The sequence below is a fragment of the Pongo abelii genome, chromosome 19 (assembly GCF_028885655.2).
Source record: "Pongo abelii isolate AG06213 chromosome 19, NHGRI_mPonAbe1-v2.0_pri, whole genome shotgun sequence".
Classification (NCBI taxonomy): Eukaryota; Metazoa; Chordata; class Mammalia; order Primates; family Hominidae; genus Pongo; species Pongo abelii.
Window position 1 is genome coordinate 3,372,245 of NC_072004.2, and position 25,343 is coordinate 3,397,587.

At 52.7% G+C, this 25,343-nt stretch overlaps 1 protein-coding gene across 3 annotated transcripts in view; it reads right to left on the reverse strand.

Moving 5' to 3' along the window:
* Nucleotides 1-25,343, reverse strand: part of TRPV1 (transient receptor potential cation channel subfamily V member 1) — a 45,788-nt gene that overhangs the window by 5,990 nt on the left and 14,455 nt on the right. For 2 of the 3 annotated variants that reach the window (XM_054535363.2, XM_054535364.2), the window contains exons 2-14: nucleotides 21,583-21,899; nucleotides 20,703-20,869; nucleotides 20,480-20,632; nucleotides 19,770-19,910; nucleotides 19,326-19,624; nucleotides 17,723-17,902; nucleotides 15,226-15,384; nucleotides 12,821-12,913; nucleotides 9,604-9,674; nucleotides 7,008-7,173; nucleotides 6,534-6,600; nucleotides 1,935-2,257; nucleotides 439-566 (exon numbers count right to left, since the gene is read on the reverse strand). In XM_054535363.2, the coding sequence (XP_054391338.1) occupies nucleotides 439-566; nucleotides 1,935-2,257; nucleotides 6,534-6,600; nucleotides 7,008-7,173; nucleotides 9,604-9,674; nucleotides 12,821-12,913; nucleotides 15,226-15,384; nucleotides 17,723-17,902; nucleotides 19,326-19,624; nucleotides 19,770-19,910; nucleotides 20,480-20,632; nucleotides 20,703-20,869; nucleotides 21,583-21,866 (2,231 nt within the window). In that variant the 5' untranslated portion in view covers nucleotides 21,867-21,899. The remainder of the gene's footprint in view (nucleotides 1-438; nucleotides 567-1,934; nucleotides 2,258-6,533; nucleotides 6,601-7,007; nucleotides 7,174-9,603; nucleotides 9,675-12,820; nucleotides 12,914-15,225; nucleotides 15,385-17,722; nucleotides 17,903-19,325; nucleotides 19,625-19,769; nucleotides 19,911-20,479; nucleotides 20,633-20,702; nucleotides 20,870-21,582; nucleotides 21,900-25,343) is intronic. The other variant, XM_054535365.2, reaches the window with a different exon arrangement.

Genomic DNA, 25,343 nt, shown 5'->3' on the forward strand with positions numbered 1-25,343 from the left:
CTTCCCAGGCCGAGGGCTCTGCCCACAGGCCAAGCCCAAGAAACCCACCCATCAGGATGGAGACGTGGTGGGTCGGGGAGGGCAGAGAGGACTTGATTTTCGGACACCATCCCCAAAGATGTGATCTCTGACCGTACTGTGAGGCCCAGGGACTTTACATATTGGATGCCAGTCTCTGACCCTGCTCACTAGACGACCCCTTCCGGACACCTCGAATTTTCCAGAATTTAGTGTCTGGGCCCCACCAGCTGAGATCTAAGATGGTCCACTGTGCGTGCCCACAGCTGAGCTCAGGACGGCCCCAATTCCTACAGCTGGCATTGGGAGAGCCCCTTGTGCTCATGACCAGCCCCTGATGGAGGCCCTGAGGCAGGCTCTGTGTCCACAGGGGAGCCCCGAAGCTCCCAGGCTCTGATTCAGGTGGAGCGTGGGCGTTACCTGAAGCACCACCTGTAGTCGTCCTTGCCATCAGGTGTGTATCCCACCTGCAGCAGCTTGCCTGAGCGGAAGGCCTTCCTCATGCACTTAAGGAAGCTCTTCTCCGTGTCCAGGATGGTGATGGCCCTCTGCAGGAAGACACCAAGGGCAGAGGAGCTGAGGGGCAGAGGGTGCATCCCAGGGCCACCCTGGCTGCCAGTATCCATCTCCCCAGGGGCTCTCCCAGGCCCAGATGCCTCCGGGGTGGTTGTCCAGTGCCCTCCACGCTAGCTTTGTTTCTGTAACCTGGCAGGGGTACACTCTATGCAAGGGACACAGCCCGGCCAGCCCAGACCTGTCCAGGTGCCACTGGTGCCTGCCGGGCCTGGGTAGGGCAGCCCCAGGAGTGATACGGAGTGTCCCAGACCCTGCCCTGAGGAGCTCACAAGGGGCAACATAGGGTAGGGGCTGAGAGCAGGACCACGAGTGAGACTGCCTGGGCCAGGTCCTGGCTCTGCCACTTACTAGCCATGTGACCTTGAGCACAGATACTTCGCTACACCTCAGTGCCTTCATTCAAAAATGGAACAGTATAGCCAGGCGCGGTGGCTCACCCCTGTAATCCCAGCACTTTGGGAGGCCAAGGCAGGTGGATCACCTGAGGTCAGGAGTTCAAAACCAGCCTGGCCAACATGGTGAAACCCCATCTCTACTAAAAATACAAAAATTAGCTGGGCGTGGTGGTGGGCGCCTGCAATTCCAGCTACTAGGGAGGCTGAGGCAGGAGAATCGCTTGAACCCGGGAGGCAGAGGTTGCAGTGAGCCAAGATCACGCCAATGCACTCCAGCCTGGGCAACAAGAGTGAAACTTCATCTCAGAAAAAAAAAAAAAAAAGAACAATAATAGAATCCACTTCACAGGACGGTTGTGAGGATTAAATCAGATCAGATACGACAGACACAGTACAGTCCCTATCACAGAGAAAGTGCTCCTTCATAAGAACGAAACTTACTATTAGTAGCTGGGGATGCAGATGTGGCCCACAGGGCTCAGAAATGTAGCTGTCAGGGCCCTGCCTCATGGTAGCTGCTCCCCTGAGTCCGGCCTCTAGTGCCCACCTTATACCAGGCTCCTCTGAGGTGGACATCCTGTGGGGCTGAGCCCTCCCCCTTCTTCCCTCCAGGACCATCCAGACCACAACCGAGCACGGTGTCTATAAACACCAGCTGAGCTCATCTGCCCCAGAGCAGGTGCTGGGCAGGGGAACTTACTGGAAATCCACTGAGGGAGGTGCTGAGGCTGGATCCCTGGGCCTGGCCGGGCTTTCTGCTCCCTCCTCAAATCCTGCAGGGCTCATGTGCCCAGCTGGGTAAGGCAGCGGATAGAGAGGCCCATACCCTCCTGGCCACACACCGCCCCCACCCACCCACCCGCCTGCAGCCGGCTGTGTAAGACAGCAGACAGAGCGGCCCACACCCTCCTGGCTGCTCACCACCCCCTAACTCCACCCACACACCTGCAGCTTCCAGATGTTCTTGCTCTCCTGTGCGATCTTGTTGACAGTCTCACCCATGAGGGCGATGAGCATGTTGAGCAGGAGGATGTAGGTGAGAATTACATAGGACAGCAGCAGAATGATGAAGACAGCCTTGAAGTCATAGTTCTCAGTGAACTCCAGGTCACCCATGCCGATGGTGAACTTGAACAGCTCCAGGCAGGTGGAGTACAGGCTGTTGTAGGAGCTATCGGGTGGCCTGCAGCCAGGCCCCCGCCACCTGTGTGACGTGGACTCAGACGGCAGGGAGTCATTCTTCCCGTCTTCAATCAGCGTCACCACCGCTACAGGGCACGGGGAGGGCGGGGTGCCACTGGATAGAAGCCAATATCCCAAGTCCCCTGACATACACCCTCCTGCTCAGTCAGTCTCAAATAACTTTGTGAGAAGTTATTTTTAAAGCATCCCTTCTTTAAAACTATCAAAAAAATCTTCATAGTATATTTTTAAGAACTTTATCATCATCTGCTAGAAAAACAAATAAATATATAAATCTCTACGTGCAATGTGAATACAGCCACCTTTGTGCAGTGCACAACCTGCTTAACCGTACATGTCAGCTCTGGCTCCACACCTGCTTTGTCCATCACACCCTGTTGGCCTGCATCCCTCAGAGGTCCATTTTGCTCCATGAGCACTGAGCAGCTCAGAGCAGCATGACCTCTCCCCACATGCTGCCTGCTTCTATGGGAAGTGTGGCCCAGAGCCTGAGAGCCTCTGCAGCAGCTGTGCATCGCGGTTGCTACCTATCAGTATCCACTAACCCCCCAGCCTAGTCCCTTCCTGTACCTACTGAAATGCAGGGCCTTCAGACCCAGGTGCCAGAGCCCACACCTATTAGGTCTCTCCTAGTCACAGGTGCCCATCCCTCTCAGCCAGAGATTCCAACGCAAACAGCAGGGTGGGGACAGGGAGGGTGCACCACGTAAACCATGTAACTGTGGGACTCGGATGAGCATCAAAGCAGAGTCCAGTGCTCAAAAAACAATGTGGAGGCTGGGTGCGGTGGCTCAAGCCTGTAATCCCAGCACTTTGGGAGGCGCAGGCAGGTGGATCACCTGAGGTCAGGAGTTTGAGACCAGCCTGGCCAACATGGTGAAACCCCATCTCTACTAAAAATACCCAGGTTGGGCCAGGCGCTGTAGCTCACGCCTGTAATCCCAGCACTTTGGTAGGCTGAGGCAGGTGGATCACCTGAGGTCAGGAGTTTGAGACCAGCCTGGCCAACATGGTGAAACCCCATCTGTACTAAAAATACCCGGGTTGGGCCGGGTGCGGTGGCTCACACCTGTCATCCCAGCACTTTGGGAGGCTGAGGCGGGCGGATCACAAGGTCAGGAGATCAAGACCATCCTGGCTAACACAGTGAAACCCTGTCTCTACTAAAACTACAAAAAATTAGCTGGGCGTGGTGGCGGGTGCCTGTAGTCCCAGCTACTTGGGAGGCTGAGGCAGGAGAATGGTGTGAACCTGGGAGGCAGAGGTTGCAGATCGCACCACTGCACTCCAGCCTGGGCGACAGAGCGAGACTCTATCTCAAAAAAAAAAAAAAAAAAAAAAAGATGTGGACATGTCAAAAGAGCACAGGAGCCTGCTGGAAGAGACTCCAGTGACTAATCTCAAACAATTTGAGTATTAAAATAAAAGAGGATAGTAAGGATTATAACCCATTTAACAAAGTGAGAATCCATGAAAACAAAAGACTCCATGAGACCATTCTGATACAAATAAATACATAGAAATGGGGAATGGTTAGCTCTTCTCTACAATAGAATGCCAGGTAATAAATGTAGAAGCAATGATGGAGTTAGAAGATCATCTTCTCCGGGCGCGGTGGCTCACGCCTGTAATCCCAGCACTTCAGGAGGCCAAGGCAGGTGGATTACCTGAGGTCAGGAGTTCGAGACCAGCCTGAGCAACATGGTGAAACCCCATCTGTACTAAAAATATAAAAATTAGTCGGGCGTGGTGATGGGCAGCTGTGATCCCAGCTACCCGGGAGGCTGAGGCAGGAGAATTGCTTGAACCAGGGAGGCGGAGGTTGCAGTGAGCAGAGATGGCACCACTGCATGCCAGCCTGGGTGACAGACAGAGACTCCTTCTCAAGAAAAAAAAAAAAAATCATCATTTGGCCACCATCATAGGTTGAAGTGATTCAGGTAAGACTCATCAACGGATGCTAAAACTCCTGGGTGAAAGTCTGATGAGAAACAGGCTAGTCACATAGTTTCAAAGCATCTCCTTGAAAAGTATCCATTACAAAGGTAAATATAGTAGCTTTATAGTGGAAAAGTCTGGCAGATCCACCAAAACCAAGTCATCAAAGCTAACGTCCCCAGAAGTCAGACAGATATCATGTGACTCCTGATAAAACACACAGCAGAGGACACACATCGCTTCTTGATATTCTGGCCAAAAATGCATACCTGGCTATAATCGTGAGGAAACATCAGACACACCCAAATTGAGAAACATTGTCAAAACCACTGGCCTCTACTCATTACAAATTCTGAGGTCGCAAATGACAAGGAATGATGCAGGAACTGCCCTGGATTAAAGGAGACTAAGGTCAGGCGCGGTGGCTCACACCTGTCATCCTAGCACTTTGGGAGCCGAGGCGGGCAGATCACTTGAGGTCAGGAGCTCAAGACCAACATGACAAAACCCCGTCTCTACTAAAAATACAAAAAAAAAAAAAAAGCCTAGTGTGGTGGCGGGCACCTGTAATCCCAGCTACTCGGAAGGCTGAGGCACAAGAATCACTTGAACCCTGGAAGTGGAGGTTGTAGTGAGCTGAGATGGTGCCACTGCACTGCAGCCTGGGCAACAGCATGAGATTCTGTCTCAAAAAGTAATTAATGGCCGGGTGCAGTGGCTCATGCCTATAATCCCAGCACTTTGGGAGGCCGAGGTGGGTGGATCACCTCAGATCAGGAGTTTGAGACCAGCTTGGCCAATATGGTAAAACCCCATCTCTATTAAAAACAAAAACTAGCCAGCGCAGTGGTTCACACCTGTAATCCCAGCACTTTGGAAGGCCGAGGAGGATGGATCACGAGGTCAGGAGATCGAGACCATCCTGGCTAACATGGTAAAACCCCATCTCTACTAAAAATACAAAAAATTAGCCGGGCATGGTGGCAGACACCTGTAGTCCCAGCTACTCGGGAGGCTGAGGCAGGAGAATGGCGTGAACCCGGGAGGCGGAGCCTGCAGTGAGTCGAGATCATGCCACTGCACTCCAGCCTGGGCGAGAGAGCTAGACTCTGTATCAACAACACATACATATATATATGTATGTATAAAAACTAGCCGGGCATGGTGGCGTGCGCCTGTAATCCCAGCTACTTGGGAGGCTGAGGCAGGAAAACTGCTTGAACCCGGGAGACGGAGGTTGCAGTGAGCCAACACAGTGCCACTGCCCTCCAGCCTCAGGGACAGAGTGAGACACCGTCTTAAATAATAATAATAATAAATTAATTATTAAAGGAGACCAAAGCAGCATGACAATGGAAGGTAATGCATGATCTGGGAATCTCATTTTCTGAGAAAGACATTATTAGGACAATTGGTGAAATGCAAATAAGGGCTATGGGTTAGCTAATAGTGTGGGTCAATGTTACCTTCCTGATCGTGATCACTGAACTGTTTATGTAAAATAACTTCTTTCATTTAGAAATACACACTCAAGTATTTCATGGTAAAGGGCTGATCTTTATTTTACCATGATATCTGCAACCTGTAAAGGGCATGATATCTGCAACCTGTAAAGGGCATGATATCTGCAACCTGTAAAGGGCATGATATCTGCAACTGACTTTCAGTCTTTTTCACACGTGGCACATGTGTTCATGTTTGTGCGCGCGCATGTGTATGGGGTAGAGAAAGTGATAACATAAAATGTGGTAATTTGGGGGGAATCTGGTTCAAGAGTGTAGAGAAGTTATTGGTTCTATTCTCGCAACTTTTCTGGAAGTCTGAAATAACATCAAAATTAAAAGTTGAAGGGCCGGTCACGGTGGCTCACACCTGTAATCCCAGCACTTTGGGAGGCCGAGGCGGATGGATCACAAGGTCAGGAGTTTGCAACCAGCCTGGGCAACATGGTGAAACCCCATCTCTACTAAAATACAAAAAATTAGCCGGGCATGGCGGTGTGCACCTGTAGTCCCAGCTACTCGGGAGGCTGAGGTAGGAGAATTGCTTGAACCCGGGAGGCAGAGGTTGCAGTGAGCCGAGGTCACGCCACTGCACTCCAGCCTTGGCGACAGAGCGAGACTCCGTCTCAAAAAAAAAAAAAAAAAAGTTAAAAAAACAACTGAGCCAAAATGCTATGAGACAGCCACAGTACTTCCAGCCTGGAAAATTCTTAAAGCATTTTATATAACACGTGGCCAAGTGCTGGGGCTCATTTCAGTGTGTCCTCTGTCCACCCTCTCAGTCACCTGCAGACATGCACCTGCCTTCCCAGTGCCTTCTCATTCAGCTCCTGGAATAGTCCTCAGAAGGCTCAGCCAAGCAGGACCCCTGCCCTCCCCCAGCGCTGACCAAGCTCATTACCTGTGGAAAATCCGAACAAGAAGACGACGTAGACAAACATGAAACGGCACAGGTCTCTCAGGATCATCTGCAGGAGACAGCAGGCTCATTAGAGCTGAGGCCAGGCACAGGAGGAGCTGAGGGAAGGGCTGGGCCGCATCGGCCTGGGGATGCATCTTGAGAACGCGCAGGACGGTTTGCTTTGCTGGTTCTCAGCTCAGGGGTCATGAGGGAGTCACCCACCCTTCCCCCATAGCCTTTGTTCTGGCAGGAGATGGAGGCCTGGTGTGCAGAGAGGTCAGGTTTCAGGGAAACCCCCTACACACACCTGGGTCACGGCCAGATCGCTTGATTCTTGGAAAATGGGCTGGGGGCTAAACCAGCCCTTTCCCAGGCAAGACAGAGAGGATGGGCGCGGAGTTCCTGGGACAGCATCTCACATGCCCATGAGGTAAGCGGGCTCTGAGGAGACCCACTGGGGCCCAGGGCACCCACCTTCTCTATCATGACGGCATAGATGCCCATCTGCTGGAAACCGCGGGTGTAGTAGAGCATATTGGTCCAGCCCAAGGCCAGGGAGAACACCATAGAAGCCACGTACTCCTTGAGGTGGCTGAAGTACAGCACCACGGTGGCCAGCATGAACAGTGACTGCAGAAAGCTGAGGGTGGAGGGGAAGAAAGCTCCATCTACGGGAACCCGGGAGGCCTGGCACCCCCAGAGCAAAAGGCCACAGGCTGCCCAGAGGCCCAGACTGCAGGCCGCGATAGGAGCTAGGGTTGGGCTGTCCTGACTCCTTCAGCCCAGGCATTCTCTGTGGAAGCAGCATCGTCCCCAAGGAGCAGAAATTGGCTTGGTAAGGAGCTATGCAAAATCTCACTCTTTTTATGTATAAAGCACAGATATAAATATAGTACATAAAGGCCAGGCGCAGTAGCTCACGCCTTTAATCCCAGCTCTTTGGGAGGCCGAGGCATGCGGAGCATAAGGTCAGGAGTTCGAGGCCAGCCTGACCAACATAGTGAAGCCCCACCTCTACTAAAAATACAAAAAAAAATTAGCCAGGCATGGTGGTGCACGCCTGTAATCCCAGCTACTCAGGAGGCTGAGGCAGGAGAATCACTTGAACCTGGGAGGCGGAGGTTGCAGTGAGCCGAGACTGAGCCATTGCACTCCAGCCTGGGAGACAGAGCGAGACTCCATCTCAAATAAATAAATAAGTACATAAAAGGATATATAGTGGCCAGGTGTGGTGGCTCACACCTGTAATCCCAGCACTTTGGGAGGCAGATCACTTGAGGTCAGGAGTTCAAGACCAGCCTGGCCAACACAGTGAAATCGCATCTCTACCAAAAATACAAAAATTAGCTGGGCAAGGTGCACCCCTCTAATCCCAGCTACTGGGGACGCTGAGGCAGGAGAATCGCAATGCTATGTAGAACACTGCTTCTCTTAGGCAGGTAAATCAGTGTGTGCTAAACCTACAGATCTTGCCTCTTGAGTTTGCCTTTTGGGGCTAAAGTATAGGTATCTCAAGATTAGGGGGAAAACAGAGGAAAAGAACCCAAAAAGTTGCCTGCACTCCTATGTTTATCAAAGCACCATTCACAATAGCAAAGCATGGAATCAATCCAGGTGCCCATCAATGGTAGACTGGATAATCAAAATGTGGTACGTATATACCATGGAATACTATGCAGCCATAAAAAAGAATGAAATCATGTCCTTTGCAGCAACATGGATGCAGTTGGAGGCCATTATCCTAAGCAAATTAACACAGAAACAGAAAACCAAATCCCACATGTTCTCACTTATAAGTGGAGCGAAACACTGGGTACCCACAGACACAAAGACGGGAACAATAAACGCTTAGGATTCCAAAAGTGGGGCAGCTAGGAGGGGGACAACGGTTGAAAAACTACCTATCAGGTACTATGTTCACTACTTGGATGACCAGATCATTAGACCCCCAGACCTCAGTATCGTACAATATACCCACCTAACAAACCTGCACATGTACCCCGAAATCTAAATTCTTTAAAAAAAAATTAAAATAAAAAAAGTGTACCTTTCACAATCATGTAAAATAAAGCTGATTCTAGTTTTACTTGTCCCAAAAAAAAAAAAAATTGGGTGAAAGGATGCGGTTTGTGAGTCCTACGGACAAGCTAGCTGCAAGCACAACCACACTATTCTATTTATTTACACTACAACCTCTGTCTCCCGGGTTCAAACAATTCTTCCACCTCAGCCTCCCGAGTAGCTGGGATTACAGGTGCGTGCCACCATGCCTGGCTAATTTTTGTATTTTTAGTAGAGACGGGGTTTCACCATGTTGGCCAGTCTGGTCTTGAACTCCTGACCTCAAGTGATCCGCCCGCCTCAGCCTCCCAAAGTGCTGGGATTACAGACGTGAGCCACCGCGTCTGGCCATCCAAACTGTTCTATAACTGTGCCTTCACTCATCTGCTTCCTCCTAAAGCAGTGGTTCTCAACCAGGAGTGATTCTGGCACCACCCCCCAAAACAAGTGAGGGGCCTTTAGCCATATCTGGAAATGCTCTTGATTGTCAAGACTGGGGGATGAGGAAGAGCTCCAGGCATCTGTGAGTAGAGGCCAGTGATGCTGCTAAATATTCTACAATGCACAGGGCAGCCCCCCTCACCACCACCACAACTAAGCACTATCCAGTCCAAAATATCAACAGTGCCAAGGTTTCAGAACCCCCCGTTAAAGATAGGAAACTCCCCAAAGGCGGGCGCCATGTCTGTTTCATCCAGTATTCCAAGGCCAACCCCGCGAACGGCAGATGGATGGACAGTGAGTTGGAAGGTGAACAAGGGTCCGTCTCACTTGGACTATAAGTCCCGGCACAGTTTCTCGATCCCTGGCCCCTGGCACATACCTGGCACAGAGCGGGCCCTCAGTATTCATTCATCCCCCGAGTATGTATTCAGTGCTTTCTGTCATTCCCTCAGCACGTTCACTGAGGTCCCACTATGTGCCAGGCCCGGCGTGAGTGAGAGCTCAAGTGAGAACTCATTGCGGTCACCTGGGGACTGGACTGGGAATGAGTCAAAGTGTCACTTACAAAAGCATCTCACTGTAGCTGTCCACAAACAGGGTCTTCATCGATGGCCGCCTCTGCAGGAAATACTGGATCTGCAGGTAAACAGAGAGAGTAAAATCCCAGGCAATGCTCGACGTGGCTAAATGGTGAGCGCTCAGATGCTTCCTAAATGGCACCATGCTGGGGTGGCTGGATGTGTGAAAGCACAGATTGTGAAAAGAGCAGAACGGCATGGGTCAGGCCAGTGGGGTGACACTAGGTGGCCCAGCCAGTAGAGATGGTTAAAAATACACAGTGGGGCTGGGCGCGGTGGCTCACACCTGTAATCCCAGCACTTTGGGAGGCTGAGGCGGGCGGATCACGAGGTCAGGAGATCAAGACCGTCCTGGCTAACACAGTGAAACCCCTTCTCTACTAAAAATACAAAAAATTAGCTGGGCGTGGTGGCACATGCCTGTTGTCCCAGCTACTTGGAAGGCTGAGGCAGGGGAATGGCTTGAACCCAGGAGGCAGAGGTTGCAGTGAGCCAAGATCGCGCCACTGCACTCCAGCCTGGGTGACAGAGCAAGACTCCGTCTCATAAAAAAAAAAAAATACACAGTGGAAGCCAGGCGCGGTGGCTCATGCCTGTCATCCCAGCGCTTTGGGAGGCCAAGGCGGGTGATCACCTGAGGTCAGAAGTTCGAGACCAGCCTGGCCAACATGGTGAAACCCTGTCTCTACTAAAAATACAAAACAATTAGCTGGGCATGGTGGCGGGCACCTGTAATCCCAGCTACTCATGAGGCTGAGGCAAGAAAATCGCTTGAACCCAGGAGGCAGAGGTTGCAGTGAGCCAAGATGGTGCCACTGCACTCCAGCCTGGGTGACAGCGAGACTCCATCTCAAAAAAAAAAAAAAAAAAAAAAAAAATTACACAGTGGATTTACAACTATACCCAGAAGTACGGACAGGAAGGAAAATCATTAAAATGTTATCATTTGCTGTATTGAATTGGGCAAATTGTTTTCTTCTTTCTAATTGGAGCTTTTTCTTAATTTTTTTTTAAGAGATCAGAGTCTCACTATGTTGCCCAGGCTGGTCTCAAACTCCTGGCCTCAGCCTCCCAAGTAGCTGGGATTACAAGCGTGAGCCACTTTTTTCTTAATTTTTCACATGCCGAGCATATTTTTTTCTTAATTTTAAGTAAGCGTTAAAATAAAAAATCTTGTAACAAGCCGCCACTGTCAGCCGTGAGTCCTGTCCAAGACACCTCCACACTTCTGTTCCCTCCCACAGGCCAATCCTGCTTTTGCCATTCCAGCCACACTTGCTACTGTGGTGTTGTACTTTACTGTACACCTTTACCGTAGTGTGAAAAGAAAGACAGTTGTCTCTGTGAAGACAAAGTTCAATGACAGAACAATTCCATAAAGGTGAGTGACTTAAAAAAAATTTGGATAGATAGAGCTTACACCAAAAAAGACTGGGGGATAAAAATCACAATAGAAGGCCGGGTGCGGTGGCCCAAGACTGTAACCCCAGCACTTTGGGAGGCCAAGGCAGGCGGATCACGAGGTCAGGAGATCGAGACAATCCTGGCTAACACGGTGAAACCCCGTCTCTACTAAAAATACAAAAATTAGCCAGGCATGGTGGCACGCACCTGTAGTCCCAGCTACTCGGGAGGCTGAGGCAGGAGAATCACTTGAACTCAGGAGGCAGAAGTTGCAGTGAGCCAAGATCACACCACTGCACTCCACCCTGGGCGACAGAGTGAGACTCCATCTCAGAAAAAAAAAAAACCACAATGGGGTGGGGCGCAGTGGCTCACACCTGTAATCCCAGCACTTTGGGAGGCCAAGGTGGGCGGATCACGAGGTCAGGAAAACGAGACCATCCTGGCTAACATGGTGAAACCCCATCTCTACTAAAAATACAAAAAATTAGCCAGGCGTGGTGGCGGGTGCCTGTAGTCCCAGCTACTCAGGAGGCTGAGGCAGGAGAATGGCGTGAACCCAGGAGGTGGAGCTTGCAGTGAGTGGAGATCGTGCCACTGCACTGCAGCCTGGGTGGAAGAGCGAGACTCCATCTCAAAAAAAAAAAAAAAAAAAAAAATCACAGTGGAGCCTGGGCATGGTGACGGCTTCCTGTAGTTCCAGCTACTCCAGAGGCTGAGGTGGGAGGATCGCTTGAGCCCAGGAGACAGAGGTTGAAGTGAGCCATGATCACGCCACTGCACTCCAGCCTGGGTGACACAGCAAGACCCCATCTTATAAAAATTAAAATTAAAATACTACAAGGGTTTCCAGAGTCAAAAAAAACAAAAACAAAAACAAAAACCAATGATCATCTCAAATTCTACATTCAGACTTTTTTGTACGCATCTAAGTTCTCACTCTTCTTTAAAGAAGCTGAAACTAGAAATCTTAGACTATATAAATATGGTTTTTGCAAGAAAGGTGATGTAAAATCTGAAACAGTGAGTCCCACATTCAAAGAAAAGATTACTCCTGCATTAAAAAAAAAAAACATGGCCAAGGATTGCACATGTTTGAGTTTCCAGTTAAAAATAAAACAATCCCTTGCTGGCATGGTGGCTCACGCTTGTAATCCCAGCACTTTGGGAGGCTGAGGCAGGTGGATCACCTGAGGTCAGGAGTTCGAGACCAGCCTGGCCAACATGGTGAAACCCCGTCTCTACTAAAAATACAAAAAAATTAGCCGGGTGTGGTGGCAGGAGCCTGTAATCCCAGCTACTCAGGAGGCTGAGGCAGGAGAATTTTTTGAACCCAAGAGGCGGAGGTTGCAGTAAGCCAAGATCATGCCACTAGCCTCCAGCCTAGATGACAAAGCGAAACTCCATCTCAAAAAAAAAAAAAAAGATTCCAGTATGCATGGAGATTTCCTTCATTGCTCAGAGCTTTAACAGACTGGTTTAATTAAAAAACTACCAGTCATGATCCTCTCACTTAAGAGGCCTCCACTCTGCCCCTGTAATTAAATATTCCATTCCGTGGAGTGGCTGCAGTGTCTATTTTCAAGCTTGCCTGCCTTGGGCCCGTGGAGACGCCCTGAGCACCCTCCCGCCCCGCGGTGACTGACTGAAGGGCTCTCATCTTCACCTCTGCGTCTCTCAGCTCCCCAAGCAGGGCCATTATGTGTCTGATGAATTAAAAAGTGAGTGACCGCTGAGGGATCCTCTTGGCTTTTTGTTTTGGTGATAATGGAAACTCACAATGTGGGAAGGAACGCTTACCCCTCGGAAAAAGAAGTAGACTCCTCCTAACACAGACAGGATCTCTCCAGTAACTCGGAAATAGTCTTCAGTTTTTTCCATCTTAAAGGGAGGCTGTGAGATGCAGAGAAGTTGGTAACTCCATTTACTCAATCATTCATTCAACAAACATGGACCAGGTACCAAGCCCTGTGATGAAGCCATAGTCTCTGCCCAGGAAGCAAAGCCTCCATCAGGGGAAGGACACACAAAGACAGTGTGTTATTAGGGGAGCGCCCACAAGGAGGCCCCTCTGTGGGCCTGATTCCCCAAAGTGGCAGCCTGCAGGTGCCAAGTGGAGCATCTTACAATGCCGTGCCGCCTCCCAGGCAATGTCCCAGCAGGCCCGGAGCTCCTCCTGGCTGGGAGCAGAGTGACGGACAGCAGAGTGATGGACAGGTGGAAGCACTCTCACGGACCCCACGTCACACACATCCCTCTGCCACCCCAGCCCATGGCCAGTCTCCCAAGAGTGTCAGGGACTCCCACTGACCATGGAGGGAGAGACTGTGCCACACACACTCATGGGTGTCACCCTTGTGTTTCAGTTGCCTATTCCTGGAGTGGGTCACCATCCACATTTCCTAAGCATTACATTAGCTTGCCTTACCAGCACATTTTTCTCTTAAAAGGAAGTCACCGGCCGGGTGCAGTGGCTCACGCCTGTAATCCCAGCACTTTGGGAGGCCAAGGCGGACGGATCACCTGAGGTCGGGAGTTCGAGACCAGTCTGACCAATATGGAGAAACCCCATCTCTACTAAAAATACAAAATTAGCCAGGTGTGGTGGCGCATGGCTGTAATTCCAGCTACTTGGGAGGCTGAGACAGGAGAATCACCTGAACCCCAGAGCCAGAGGTTGCGGTGAGCCAAGGTGGCGCCACTGCACTCCAGCCTGGGCAACACAGCGAGACTCTGTCTCAAAAAAAAAAAAAAAAAGAGGGAGGCTGAGGCGGGACAATGGCATGAACCCGGGAGGTGGAGCCTGCAGTGAGCCGAGATCACACCACTGCACTCCAGCCCGAGCAACAAAGCGAGACTCCATCTCAAAAAAAAAGGAAGTCGTTATGTGGCCTTAATAGGTGGACAGAAATTGGGTTTCATGCAATTATGAAGTTGAGTTTTTAAAGTAAATGTGCAGCCGGGCATGGTGGCTCACACCTGTAATCCCAGAACTTTGGGAGGCCGAGGCAGGCGGATCACTTGAGGTCAGGAGCTCAAGACTAGCCTGGCCAATAAGGTGAAATCCCATCTTTACTAAAAATATAAAAATAAGCTGGGCATGTTGGTGGGTGCCTGTAGTCCCAGCTACTCAGGAGGCTGAGGCAGAAGAGTCACTTGAACTCAGAAGGTGGAGGTTGCAGTGAGCTGAGATCGCGCCACTGCACTCCAGCCTGGGTGATAGAGCAAGACTCTGTCTCAAAAAAAAAAATTAAGTAAGTAAGTAAACTTGTAAAGTGCCCTGGAAACAAAAGCAGCAAATTAAGTGCCCTGGGTATCGGACACAAAAGACTAAGTCCAGAAGTTCGATGAAGTCTTGGCTCTTGGCAGAGGAAAAAGTCTGGTCTTAGGCTGATTTGATGGATGGTCCAGGGCCTGGCACAGGGCTGCTCAAAAGTCTAAATCCAGGGAATGAATAATGAGCAAGTGAGTGAATAAAAGAGGGCAGGCAAGCAGGATGATGGTGGGCTCTTGGCTTACACTAGCCCACATCCCTGGGGACCCCCAGGCCAGGGGTGAGCCCTGTCCCGAGCCCAAATTCCTGCGTGATTTCTTTTTCTTTTTTTTTTTTTTTTTGAGACAGAGTTTCACTCTTGTTGACCAGGCTTGAGTGCAGTGGTGCCATCTCAGCTCATCGCAACCTCTGCCTCCCAGGTTTAAGCGATTCTCCTGCCTCAGCCTCCTGAGTAGCTGAGATTACAAGCAGGCACCACCACACCCAGATAATTTTGTATTTTTAGTAGAGACAGGGTTTCACCATGTTGATCAGGCTGGTCTCGAACTCCAGACCTCAGGTGATCCGCCCACCTCGGCCTTCCAAAGTGCTGGGATTACAGGCATGAGCCACCATGCCCGGCCCCTGCATGCTTTCTAACCGAGTACACCCCGTCTGCAATCAGGGACCTGAGTCACCACACACTCAGCCCCACAGGACCTCAAGGCTAAAGGAGAGGGACTGAGAAGCGGGAAGGGGGCGGGTCTCCCGTACAGCCTGAGGCAGGGGAGATGGGGGCAGGGATACAAGGTTCTCCATCCATCGCTCCCGCAAGCCGGGAAGGAGTCCACGGCAGAACCTGGGCCTGGGGTCGGGGAGGTCTCCCGGAACGTCTACATCCCTTCCCCACCACCCGCACCCCCGTCCACGAGGCCTGAGCCTCTGGCCGCACCAAGCCATCCACGGGCCTGTAGTAGGCAGCCACGGTGAAGACGACCATGTACAAGCAGTAGACGAAGAAGTTGAAGTAGAAGATGCGCTTGACGAATCTGTCCCACTTGTCCTGCAGGAGTCGGTTCAGCGGCTCCACCAATAGCATGTCGTGGCGATTCTAGGGGGAGCGGAGAGAAACGAGGTTCCCTCCTGCAGCAGGAACTCCTCGCAGGCCTACGCCAGCCCGTGGTGCCCGTCACAGCCACGTGGCCTGCACAGTCCTCAGCCCACGGGGCAGGTGAGACTCACGGGAGGTCTGAGCCAGCCGGCAGCCAGAGCCTGAGGCTGGTCTCAGCACTGCCGCGGCTCACGGAGGGACCCGCCCTCTTGGCCTCAGTGTCCCCAAAGGTGCAGTGAATGGGGTGAAACTGGACAAGCTCTTAAATGCTCACTTAATGGCCCACAGCACTGCCCAATAGTCTATGCCCGTTGTGTCTAATAACTCCCTCCCGAGAGCCCACAGGAATGGGAAGCAGTTGGCTTAGGCAGAGCCTGGGCATGAGGGGCTGAGGGCAGGCAGGAAAGAGCCTCTGGGTCCTCACTTCTCACGTTTCCAGCCCTGGGTCAGGCAGGGTGGCAGGGAACTAGGAGGCCCTTCCTGCTGCAGGAGGTCCCAGTGCCTCATGCCATCATTACAAGTATGCTTTGGGGCAAATGTCTCATATCCAGCAATTTCGATAAAGTTCAAATAGGCCGGGTGTGGTGGCTCACGCCTGTAATCCCAGCACTTTGGGAGGCCGAGGCAGGTGGATCACTTGAGGTCAGGAGTTCAAGACCAGCTTGGCCAACATGGTGAAACTCCTTTTCTACAAAAATAACAAAAATTAGCCAGGCATGGTGGTGGGTGCCTGTAATCCCAGCTACTTGGGAGGCTGAGGCGGGAGAACGGCTTGAACCCTGGGAGACAGAGGTTGCAGTGAGCTGAGATCACGCCATTGCACTCCAGCCTGGGTGACAGAGTGAGACTCTGTCTCAAAATATAAAATAAAATAACATAAAATAAAATAAAATAACATAACATAAAATAACATAAAATAAAATAAAATAAAAATAAATTCAAGTATCCCTGAGATGGATGAGCCAAAATCAGATCATCCCAGCCTCCCTCAGGCCATCGAGTCCAACCCCCAGCCCAAGCTTAAGCTCCCTCAAAGAGGTTCCTGATCAGTGTCTTCTTGAATACCTTTGGGGACAGGAAACTCCTTACTGCCTCAAGAGGCCTATGGAGACTCACTACCTGTAGGGAATACCTCTTGTTTGGTCTCCTCTACTTTCCACTAGTGGTCCTGGCTCTGCCCTAGGGTCCCCAGGACAAGTCCACACTCCTTGTCCCTGAGAGCCTTCAGTGACATGAAGATGTCAGTGGTGGTCCCAGAGCCTCTCCCCCGGGTCAAATACTGCAGTCCTTGTTGAGGCCACCTCCTATCTGGACCTCTCCTCTGGGAACACTTGTATCCAGCACTCTGAGTTGGAGGCCCAGGTTCAGCATGGCAGCCCAGGGGGCGCAGAGCAGACCATGCCTCTCCCAGCCCTGGACTCTGCTCCTGTAAATGCAACCTCTGACCTATGAGACATCGTGGAAGCCCCTCACTGCTGATGGCACAGACTCCAGCCCCCAAGTCTGCCTTAGGAGCTCAGAGCATCACCTTAGAAAGAAGGGACAGGTAAGGTGGCCTTTCCAAACAGCGTGGCAGGATGGATTACTCGCTAAGAAACACTGAGACATTCATTTGGAGCCAAAATATTTAAGTAAGATGCCTACTTCACACCTACACAAAAATAAATTCTTGGCTTGGTGCAGTGGCTCACACCTGTAATCCCAGCACTTTGGGAAGCCAAGGAGGGCGGATCACCTGAGGTCAGGAGTTCAAGACCAGCCTGACCAACATGGAGAAACACTGTCTCTACTAAATACAAAAAATTAGCCGGGCGTGGTGGCGCGTGCCTGTAATCCCAGCTACTTGGGATTCGAGAAGAATCGCTTGAACCCGGGAGATGGAGGGTGCATTGAGCCGGGATGGCACCATTTCACTCCAGCCTGGGTAACAAGAGCAAAACTTCGTCTCAAAAAAAAAAAAAAAAAAGAAAAGAAAAGAAAAATCTACAAGCCCTGCTATCAAGTGAAAAAAAAAAAATGGTTGTTGTACGTTGTGTATAGTCTGATCCCATTTATGTAAACAAAATGAAACTGTGCATTTTTAAATAGTATAAAAGGAGGGTCCTTTTGTCTATGTTCCTCTGAAACGTTTCTGTTTTTACAGGATGATAATCATGTATGGTTGCTATGCTTAGGGAAAATTCAGTGGGCATGAATGGGGACGTGAGGCTGCAGGGCCTGGGCAGGGGGCAGCAGGCTTTCACTCATGAGAAGCCAGCTGGAGCTGGACCAGGGGCTGGGGTTGGGGCTGGGGCGCAGAGGCCCTTAGGCCCTCCCTGGCTGTGCCCCAGCCACTCACAGGGGTCTCGCTGCTGCTGTAGGCGATCACCTCCAGCACCGAGTTCTTCTCACAGGTGTCGATGCAGGACAGGTCATACAGCGAGGAGTGCACGGGCCCGTAGGCCCACTCAGTGAACTTCCTGGACAGGTGCCTGCACTCAGGCTCCTGGATCTCCCGCTGGAGGATATAGGCCAAGACCTGCCACCGGGGAGCAAGAGCGTCAGAAGCCAGCCCCAGGCTCAGCCTCAGACAGTACCTCAACAACCAGCTCTGCTTCCCAGCCCAGCTGGTGGCCCCACCCAAGCCCCAGGCAAGTCCCCACCCACTCCTGACCACCATCGAGATCAACCAGCCAGCTGGGCGTGGGTGGCTCACACCTGTAATCCCAGCATTTTGGGAGGCTGAGGCGGGTGGATCACCTGAGGTCAGGATTTTGAGACCAGCCTGGCCAACACAGCAAAATCCTGTTTCTACTGAAAATACAAAAAAAATTAGCCGGGCATGGTGGCATGTGTCTGTAATCCCAGCTACTTGAGAGGCTGAGACAGGAGAATCACTTGAACCTGGGAGGCAGAGGTTGCAGTGAGCCAAGATTGTGCCATTGCACTCCAGCCTGGGCAACAAGAGCGAAACCTCATCTCAAAAAAAAAAAAGTCAACCAGCCAGCTGCCTCAGATACTACCTGCACCATATCAGGCCCACCAACCCCTCAAAGCGAGGCCCCAGCTCTACCATCTCACAATGAAGGACAGTGGTGGTCCATTCTTGATAACCTCAAGCCAGAAAGAAATAAAGAGAATGCAAGAAACGAGAGCCAGATGGGGTGGCTCATCCCTGTAATCCCAGCTACTTGGGAGGCTGAGGTGGGAGGATCACTTGAGGCCAGGAGGTGGAGGCCTGTCACCAGGAGCCACCAGCTGGAGCTGGGAGCTGGAGCCACCAGCCTTGTTACCTAAAGCTCCTGCCTGCCATGCTCCTGCCTGCCATGGAAAAACACCAACAGCTTTTTTCTTTCTCCTTTTTTTTTTTTTTTTATTTTGAGACAGAGTCTTGCTCTGTCACACAGGCTAGAGTGCAGTGGCAAAATCTCGGCTCACTGCCACCTCCGCCTCCCAAGTTCAAGCGATGCTTGTGCCTCAGCCTCCTGAGTAGCTGGAATTATAGGCACCTGCCACCATGCCTGGCTAATTTTTGTATATTTAGTAGAGGTTTCACCAGGTTGGTCAGGCTGGTCTCGAACTCCTAACCTCAGGTGATCCACCCACGTCAGCCTCCCAAAATGCTGGGATTACAAGAGTGAGTCACCGCGCCCAGCCCAACAGCTTTTCTTCTGTTCCACCCTAGGCAGCCCCACCTCCATCTCCCAGCACCCCACCCCACCCCGTGTCTTGTTGCTGATACTCAGAGCTGGAAATCTAAAATGGCACACTGGCCATTGCAGGGTTCTGCCCTGTGGCTCCCAATTTCTCAGACTTATTCTAACAGTCCTACAGGCTGGTATGACAGAATCAGAGTCCCGCACACACAGATAGTGACGCCAGGCTCCCGCAGTGAGTCAGGCAGTCCTCTCCCATGCCATCATCCCCGCACCGCACCAGCCTGGGCCGAAGCCCCCTCTTACCCCAATCTTCCCGGTCCCAGCGGCCAGAGCCAGCGGCGTCATTCCCTTCTTGTTGGTGAGCTCCTCCAGCTTCAGCGTCGGGTGCAGTTTGGCCCCCAGGATCAGAATCTCATTGTACATGCTCGTCACAAACTTCGTGTTGTCGGCCGTGTTGTCGGCCACCTCCACCAGGGCGTGCAGCACTGTGTTGCCCACCGAGTCCCTGGCGCTGATGTCGGCCGGCTGCCAGGAGTTCTGCAGCAGGAACTTCACGATGCCCAGCTGGTTGGTGCACGCGGCCAGGGACAGGGGCAGTTCACCTGCACGAACACAGGGCCCAGGTGGGCCTCAGGAGTGAGATCCAGCTGGCCCCTGAACCACCGGCCTCCAACTCCCTCTGTCTCTGCCCAAACCTCCCCTTCGCAAAAGCCAAAAAGATCAGGGTCTGCCACATTGTCTCCCTACCGAAGTAGAATCCAGGCCGCCCTTTGGTTTTCTTAAAGAAATCCCCATGGGCTGCAGCCTGGACGTCTGCTCCGTTCTCCACCAGCAGGGTCACCAGGGCCATGTTGCGCCTCTCGATGGCGATGTGCAACGCTGTCTGGCCTACAGAGGACGCGCACGGTTGGCTTCGTGGTCACAGTCCTGTGGGGCTGCCGGGACAGGTGCTGGGGAAGGGCTCTGGGCAGGCAGCAGCTGCTGCAGGAGGAACTGGACAGAAAGTGCCTGGAGGACCCCCCACTGCAGGAGGCCAGTCCAGGGTCTCCCAAGGGGTCCCAGCAAGGTCCTGAGACAGGAGACCGCTGGGAACAGGAAATAACGGGCGGAAGCCAGAGGAGTCAAAATTGCCCCAGGGGCAAAGAACAGCAGCAGAGAGAAAGGCCAGAGGCTGTGACTTCCAGGGACAGGAACCATTCAGTCAGCAGGGGGAGGCAGGGACTTCCCAGGGTCAAGAGAGGAGACATCAGGTGGGGGAGGCAGGGACCCCCAGGACCAGGAGAAATCAAGCCAACAGATGGGAGAGGCAGGGACCCCCTAGGATTAGAAGCCACCAACGCAGTGGCTGGGACAGGGAGTCAGGATCCCAGAAGAGCAAGGAGGCCCAGGGACAACCATGCCCTCCTGGTTCCCGGTACTGCGGGCTGAGCCATGCCCGGCCCCGCCGCCCTCCTCACCCTTGTAGTAGCTGTCTGTATAGCTGGCGTTGACAAACTCCTTCAGGCTGTCCGTCTGCCGCGCGATCTCCAGGAGCAGGGGGATGGTGTTGTTCTGCCCATCGTGCAGGTTGAGCATGGCTTTCAGCAGACAGGTCTTCCCTGTCTCAGGGTCTGAAAGACAAAGGGAGGGTCAGGGCAGGCCAGGGTTGGGGCCCTCCCCGGAGCCCAGCGCTGGGGCCACCTTTGAACTCGTTGTCCGTGAGGTGCTTCTTGCTCTTCTGCAGGAAGAGCAGCAGGCTCTCCAGATCCTGGCAGTTATTCTGAGCAACGGCTTCAAAGATACTCCTGCGATCATAGAGCCTGAGGGTCTTCTCGGTGCTGGCGGTGACAGAGTCCTGGGACAGCAGCCTGCGGGCCAGAAAACACCCTCATCTCACACCCCGGCCTCCCCTTGGCCCTGAGGCCTTCGGAACTTGTCAAGGAAACACGACTAAATCCCAAGGCAAACCAAAAGGGGGAAAAATGATATAAAAGCTGCCCCTCAGTCTAGGTGACTGTCCAGAAAACCAATGTAACAGGGACAGTGGGGAGCATGTGTCCCCATTCTGTCCCCACCCTGTGTGTAGATACCATCTAGAAAGTCACCCTCCTACTCCCAGACCACTGGCTTCTCTGCCTGCTCAGGAGCTCGGGAGGCAGCAGCCTGGTGGGGACGGAGGGAGGTGGAGGCAGGGGTGTAGACGGCCCCTCTAAGGGAAAAGGTGGCCTCATACTCCCCAGAAGTCAGCCACCCTGTGGCTCTCCCTGCCTTGCCTTGCAGCTCACTGGAGCTGTGCTGTGCTCTCTAAAAGCCTCCTGCCCTTGAGCTTTTAGACGTCAAATCCAAGTGTCTGTGGCTGGTGGGCATTGCAGGCGTGGACACCTAGACCCAGCACAGACACCAGCCCCCGTGACTGCACATCCCACAAGGCCACATGAAGAAGGACGCTGGACCAGACCACCCCTAAGGCTCTCCAGCCCCCTGGCTTTGTGACATTTAGCCCAGAAGCCAGACCACCCTGTGGCATCTCCATGGCCAATTGGGCTCCCAGCAGGGAGGGGGGCTCCAGACGCGGACTTACCTGGCACCGGTGGGGCCATCTCCTGGCCTCTGGATGGTGATAACAGGGCTGACTGTGATGGTCGGGCAGGAGTCCAGCTCACCTTCCTCATGAGGGCAATCCACCGGGAAAGCCTCCTCTGAGTCACCCTTCCCAAAGAGCCGGGTGCGGCTCTTGGCCGTGGAGAGCGGGGGCTTGGCTGGAGGTGGCCTGGAGTTAGGGTCTCCATCCAGGGGGTCTGGGCAGGTGTCCTGTTGGAGTGGGTCCACAGCTGCTCCCAAGTCTGTGCTGCTCCATTTCTTCATCCTTGCTGGATCCTCTGTGGCCCAGTGTGCAACCTGCAGCAGCCGCCACGCCGGGGTTGACTCCCAACGTAAGGACTGCTTGTCCTTAGACCCCACCTGCCCTCCTTGCCAAGGGCCCTGTGAAGCAGGGTACCCCAAAACCCCAACTTGCTGCTGCCCCCAGCCCCCTAGAACTGAAGTGTTTCCAGGACTGAACCTCTCACCCCAGAGGCCCCAGAGGTGAGCGGGCCTAGCCGCTCCCAGGCAGTCCTGCGGCCACTGACGTCAGCCTGGGAGGGTGGACAGGCCCCCGGCTCAGAGCCATCTGCGGTTCTGGGTTAGACCCATCCCTCCTCGTCTCTGGGCCTCAGGTGCCTCCTCTTCAGGGTGAGGTTGACAACCACCACGCTGCCTCCCTCCCCACACAGAACAAGGAAAACGGCCGGGGTGGCCGACGTGGGCTAAATTCAGGGAGGATCTCGGTGATGAAGACGGCTCAGTCCAGAAGAGCCAAGCAAACTGTGTCCCTGGAATAGGGTGAGCGGCAGAGACTGGCACACCCACACCCACACTGCACTGCGGGGCCCTGCTGTGCCACAGGTCCACACACCATCAGCCAGGTGCCCGGCCTGCCTTCACTCTTCAACCTCGCTGCCACAGCCACTGAGCTTATACGAGATTTTGGATTTTGTGCTTTTTGTCATTTTTATGAATCAGTATCTGTCAAGCATCCTGGCCTTGAACACTTAGTTTTTTTTTTTTTGAGACAGTGTCTCACCCTGTCACCCAGACTAGAGTGCAATGGGGCAATCTCTGCTCACTACAACCTCCACCTCCCGGGTTCAAGCGATTCTCCTCCCTCAACCTCCCAAGTAGCTGGGATTACAGGTGCGTGCCACCATGCCTAGCTAATGTTTGTATTTTTAGTAGAGACGTGGAACATTTAGGCTTTAAGTGATTTGGAGCTGGTGGGTCTTCTAGGCCTAAACACCTAGAGATCAGCTGGCCGCTGGCAGCAGCATGTGTAGTTGGACACATGAGCTGATGCTATTTTCCACTCCCATCCTGCCCCATCCCCATGATTCTCCTCCCTCTGTCTGGGCATCCCCACTCCGTGGTACCCAGGGCTGGCCCATACATCCCTCCCATAGCCTCTATTCCCATCGGGTCTCCACCTAAGGGCTTTTTCCTCCTTCTACCCTTGCACAAACCCTACCACCACTCAGATGCTACTTCCCCTCAGGATCCAGCACTGATGCCGCCTCCTCCATGAAGCTCCCAGATCCCTGCAGTCATGCTCCCCGCTGTCCTCCACACAGTGGCCCAGCCCATTGACCGTCTGTCCCACACAGCCCACCATGTGGTCTAGCAATTGCTATCTGTCACTGATTTCTCTCTCCCACACCCTGTGACCTCCTCCTGGGCAGGGACCTTGCCTGATCCATCTCCTTATGAAGAAGCTGTACTGGACTGGGCGCGTGGCTCACGCCTGTAATCCCAGCACTTTGGGAGGCCAAGGCAGGTGGATCACCTGAGGTCAGGAGTTCGAGACCAGCCTGGCCAACATGGTGAAATCCCATCTCTACTAAAAAAATACAAAAATTAGCCGGGCATGGCGTCGGGCGCCTGTCATCCCAGCTACTCAGGAGGCTGAGGCAGGAGAATCGCTTGAACCCGGGATGTGGAGGTTACAGTGAGCTGAGATTGTGCCACTGCACTCCAGCTTGGGCAACAGAGTGAAACTCTGTCTCAAAAAAAAAGAAGCAGAAGAAGAAGAAGCGCACACATGGGGAAATAAGAGCAACCAGACCCTTCTAATTCCCATTTCCATAGGAAGTTAGGGAGATTACTGTTACGGCAGTGGCTAGATTCCGGAAAACAGCCACAGCAGGAATGAGAGGCTTCTCAAGTCCTGCATTTTCTTTTTTTTGAAATATATAATCAGGCAATCTCCCAAGCCAGAATGGCTCACAGAGACTCCCAAGTCCTGCATTTTCAAGTGAAAATTCAGGCAGTGAAACTCCAGATCTCATGGCTGGGCCATGGCTGTAAACTAGCTACGTTCTGAAGCCCAGATCTATGAAAACACAGAGGCAGCCTCACCGCTCCGCAGACCGTGAACAGGACGGACGGCTGGTTGCTGGCCATCTCCCTGCCTGCCTGTTGATCCACTTTCAACAGGCCTGAGTCTTTCTCTGGCTCACCCTTCAGACGGACCCCCTGCAGCAGGAGTGTTCCTGGCCACAGAAAGCCGATTCCCTCATCTGATCACTTAATACTCATCTACTGAGTCCTCCTCCTCGGAGTCCAGCCCTGTGCTGGGGGCACAGAGAGGAGTCAGCCCCCCACTGAGACAGAAACCAGGTACTGGCTGGGCAGAGGGACTGCAGGAGGCGGCAGGGTGCTGAAGAGGGCTCCATGGCAGTTGATGATGGATGAGCTGAGCCTGGAAAGGGAACAGAGGTGGGCTAGGGCCTGGAGACAGACAGGGAAGCCTAGAGCAGCTGAAGAAGAGGAAGTCAGTGGGACAGGAAGACAGGCGGCCAGGTTAGAACCAGATGGCCATCAGCCTTAACTCCAAGGAACTGAAAGCCAGCATGGTTGCATAGATGATGGGAAGCCATGTGTAGCTTTGGAAGCCTGGGGGGCTGGGTGCTAGTCTTTCTTTTCTGAAGATAACACCCTGTCAAGGACTGTTCAGAGTGCGGACAGCCTGGCAGCACTTAAAAGGCATCAGAAGCAAAGGAGAATCAGAATCATTGACACGTCTGAGCATGTGCACAAAGCAAACACGGTTCTCAGGACTCGCATTCCTTCACCCACTTAATTCCCACAACATCCCTAAGAGGGAAATAGTTCACCGATGAGGAGACTGAGGCACAGAGCAGTTATGGCACGTCCCCGAGGTCACACAGTCAGAGATGGAATCCGGACTTGACCCCAGACAGGCTGGCTCCAGAGCATCTCCAATGCTCCACCACCATGCTGGAGGTCTGGGGCTCTTTCTCAGCTGTTCAACTCAGACCCAGACTCCACAGCAGGGCCTGGGGGCCAATCAGAATAGGCCCTCTCACCCTCGGGGCTAGGCACAAGACCTGAACCTCAAGCACCTCCCACTCAAACAAGCAGCTCAGGAACCCCAAAATGCAGTGTGAATAAGACCCAGGCCATACCCACGTCTGGCTGTCCCAGGGATGTCTGTGGTCTCCAAGAATAAGCTAAGAATAAGAATAGGGGCTGCTTGTTAGGCAGCCCAGCAAGAGAGCACCTGTTAGCCGGAGCCTCCCGTGAACCTTTCAGCAACGTTCTTTGTCAGCAGCGTTGCCTCTTCCTCTGACCGGTCCCAGTCCAACCAAACCCAGCCAACAGGAAGCAGCCTGGATTGTGCTATCATTCAGTCAGTCGACAAACGCTGAGTCTACACTGCACACTCTGCACCTGATTCCCTACTGGAAACCAAGCTTCTTCCAGGGAACGGGGTGGGACAGGAACCGAGGG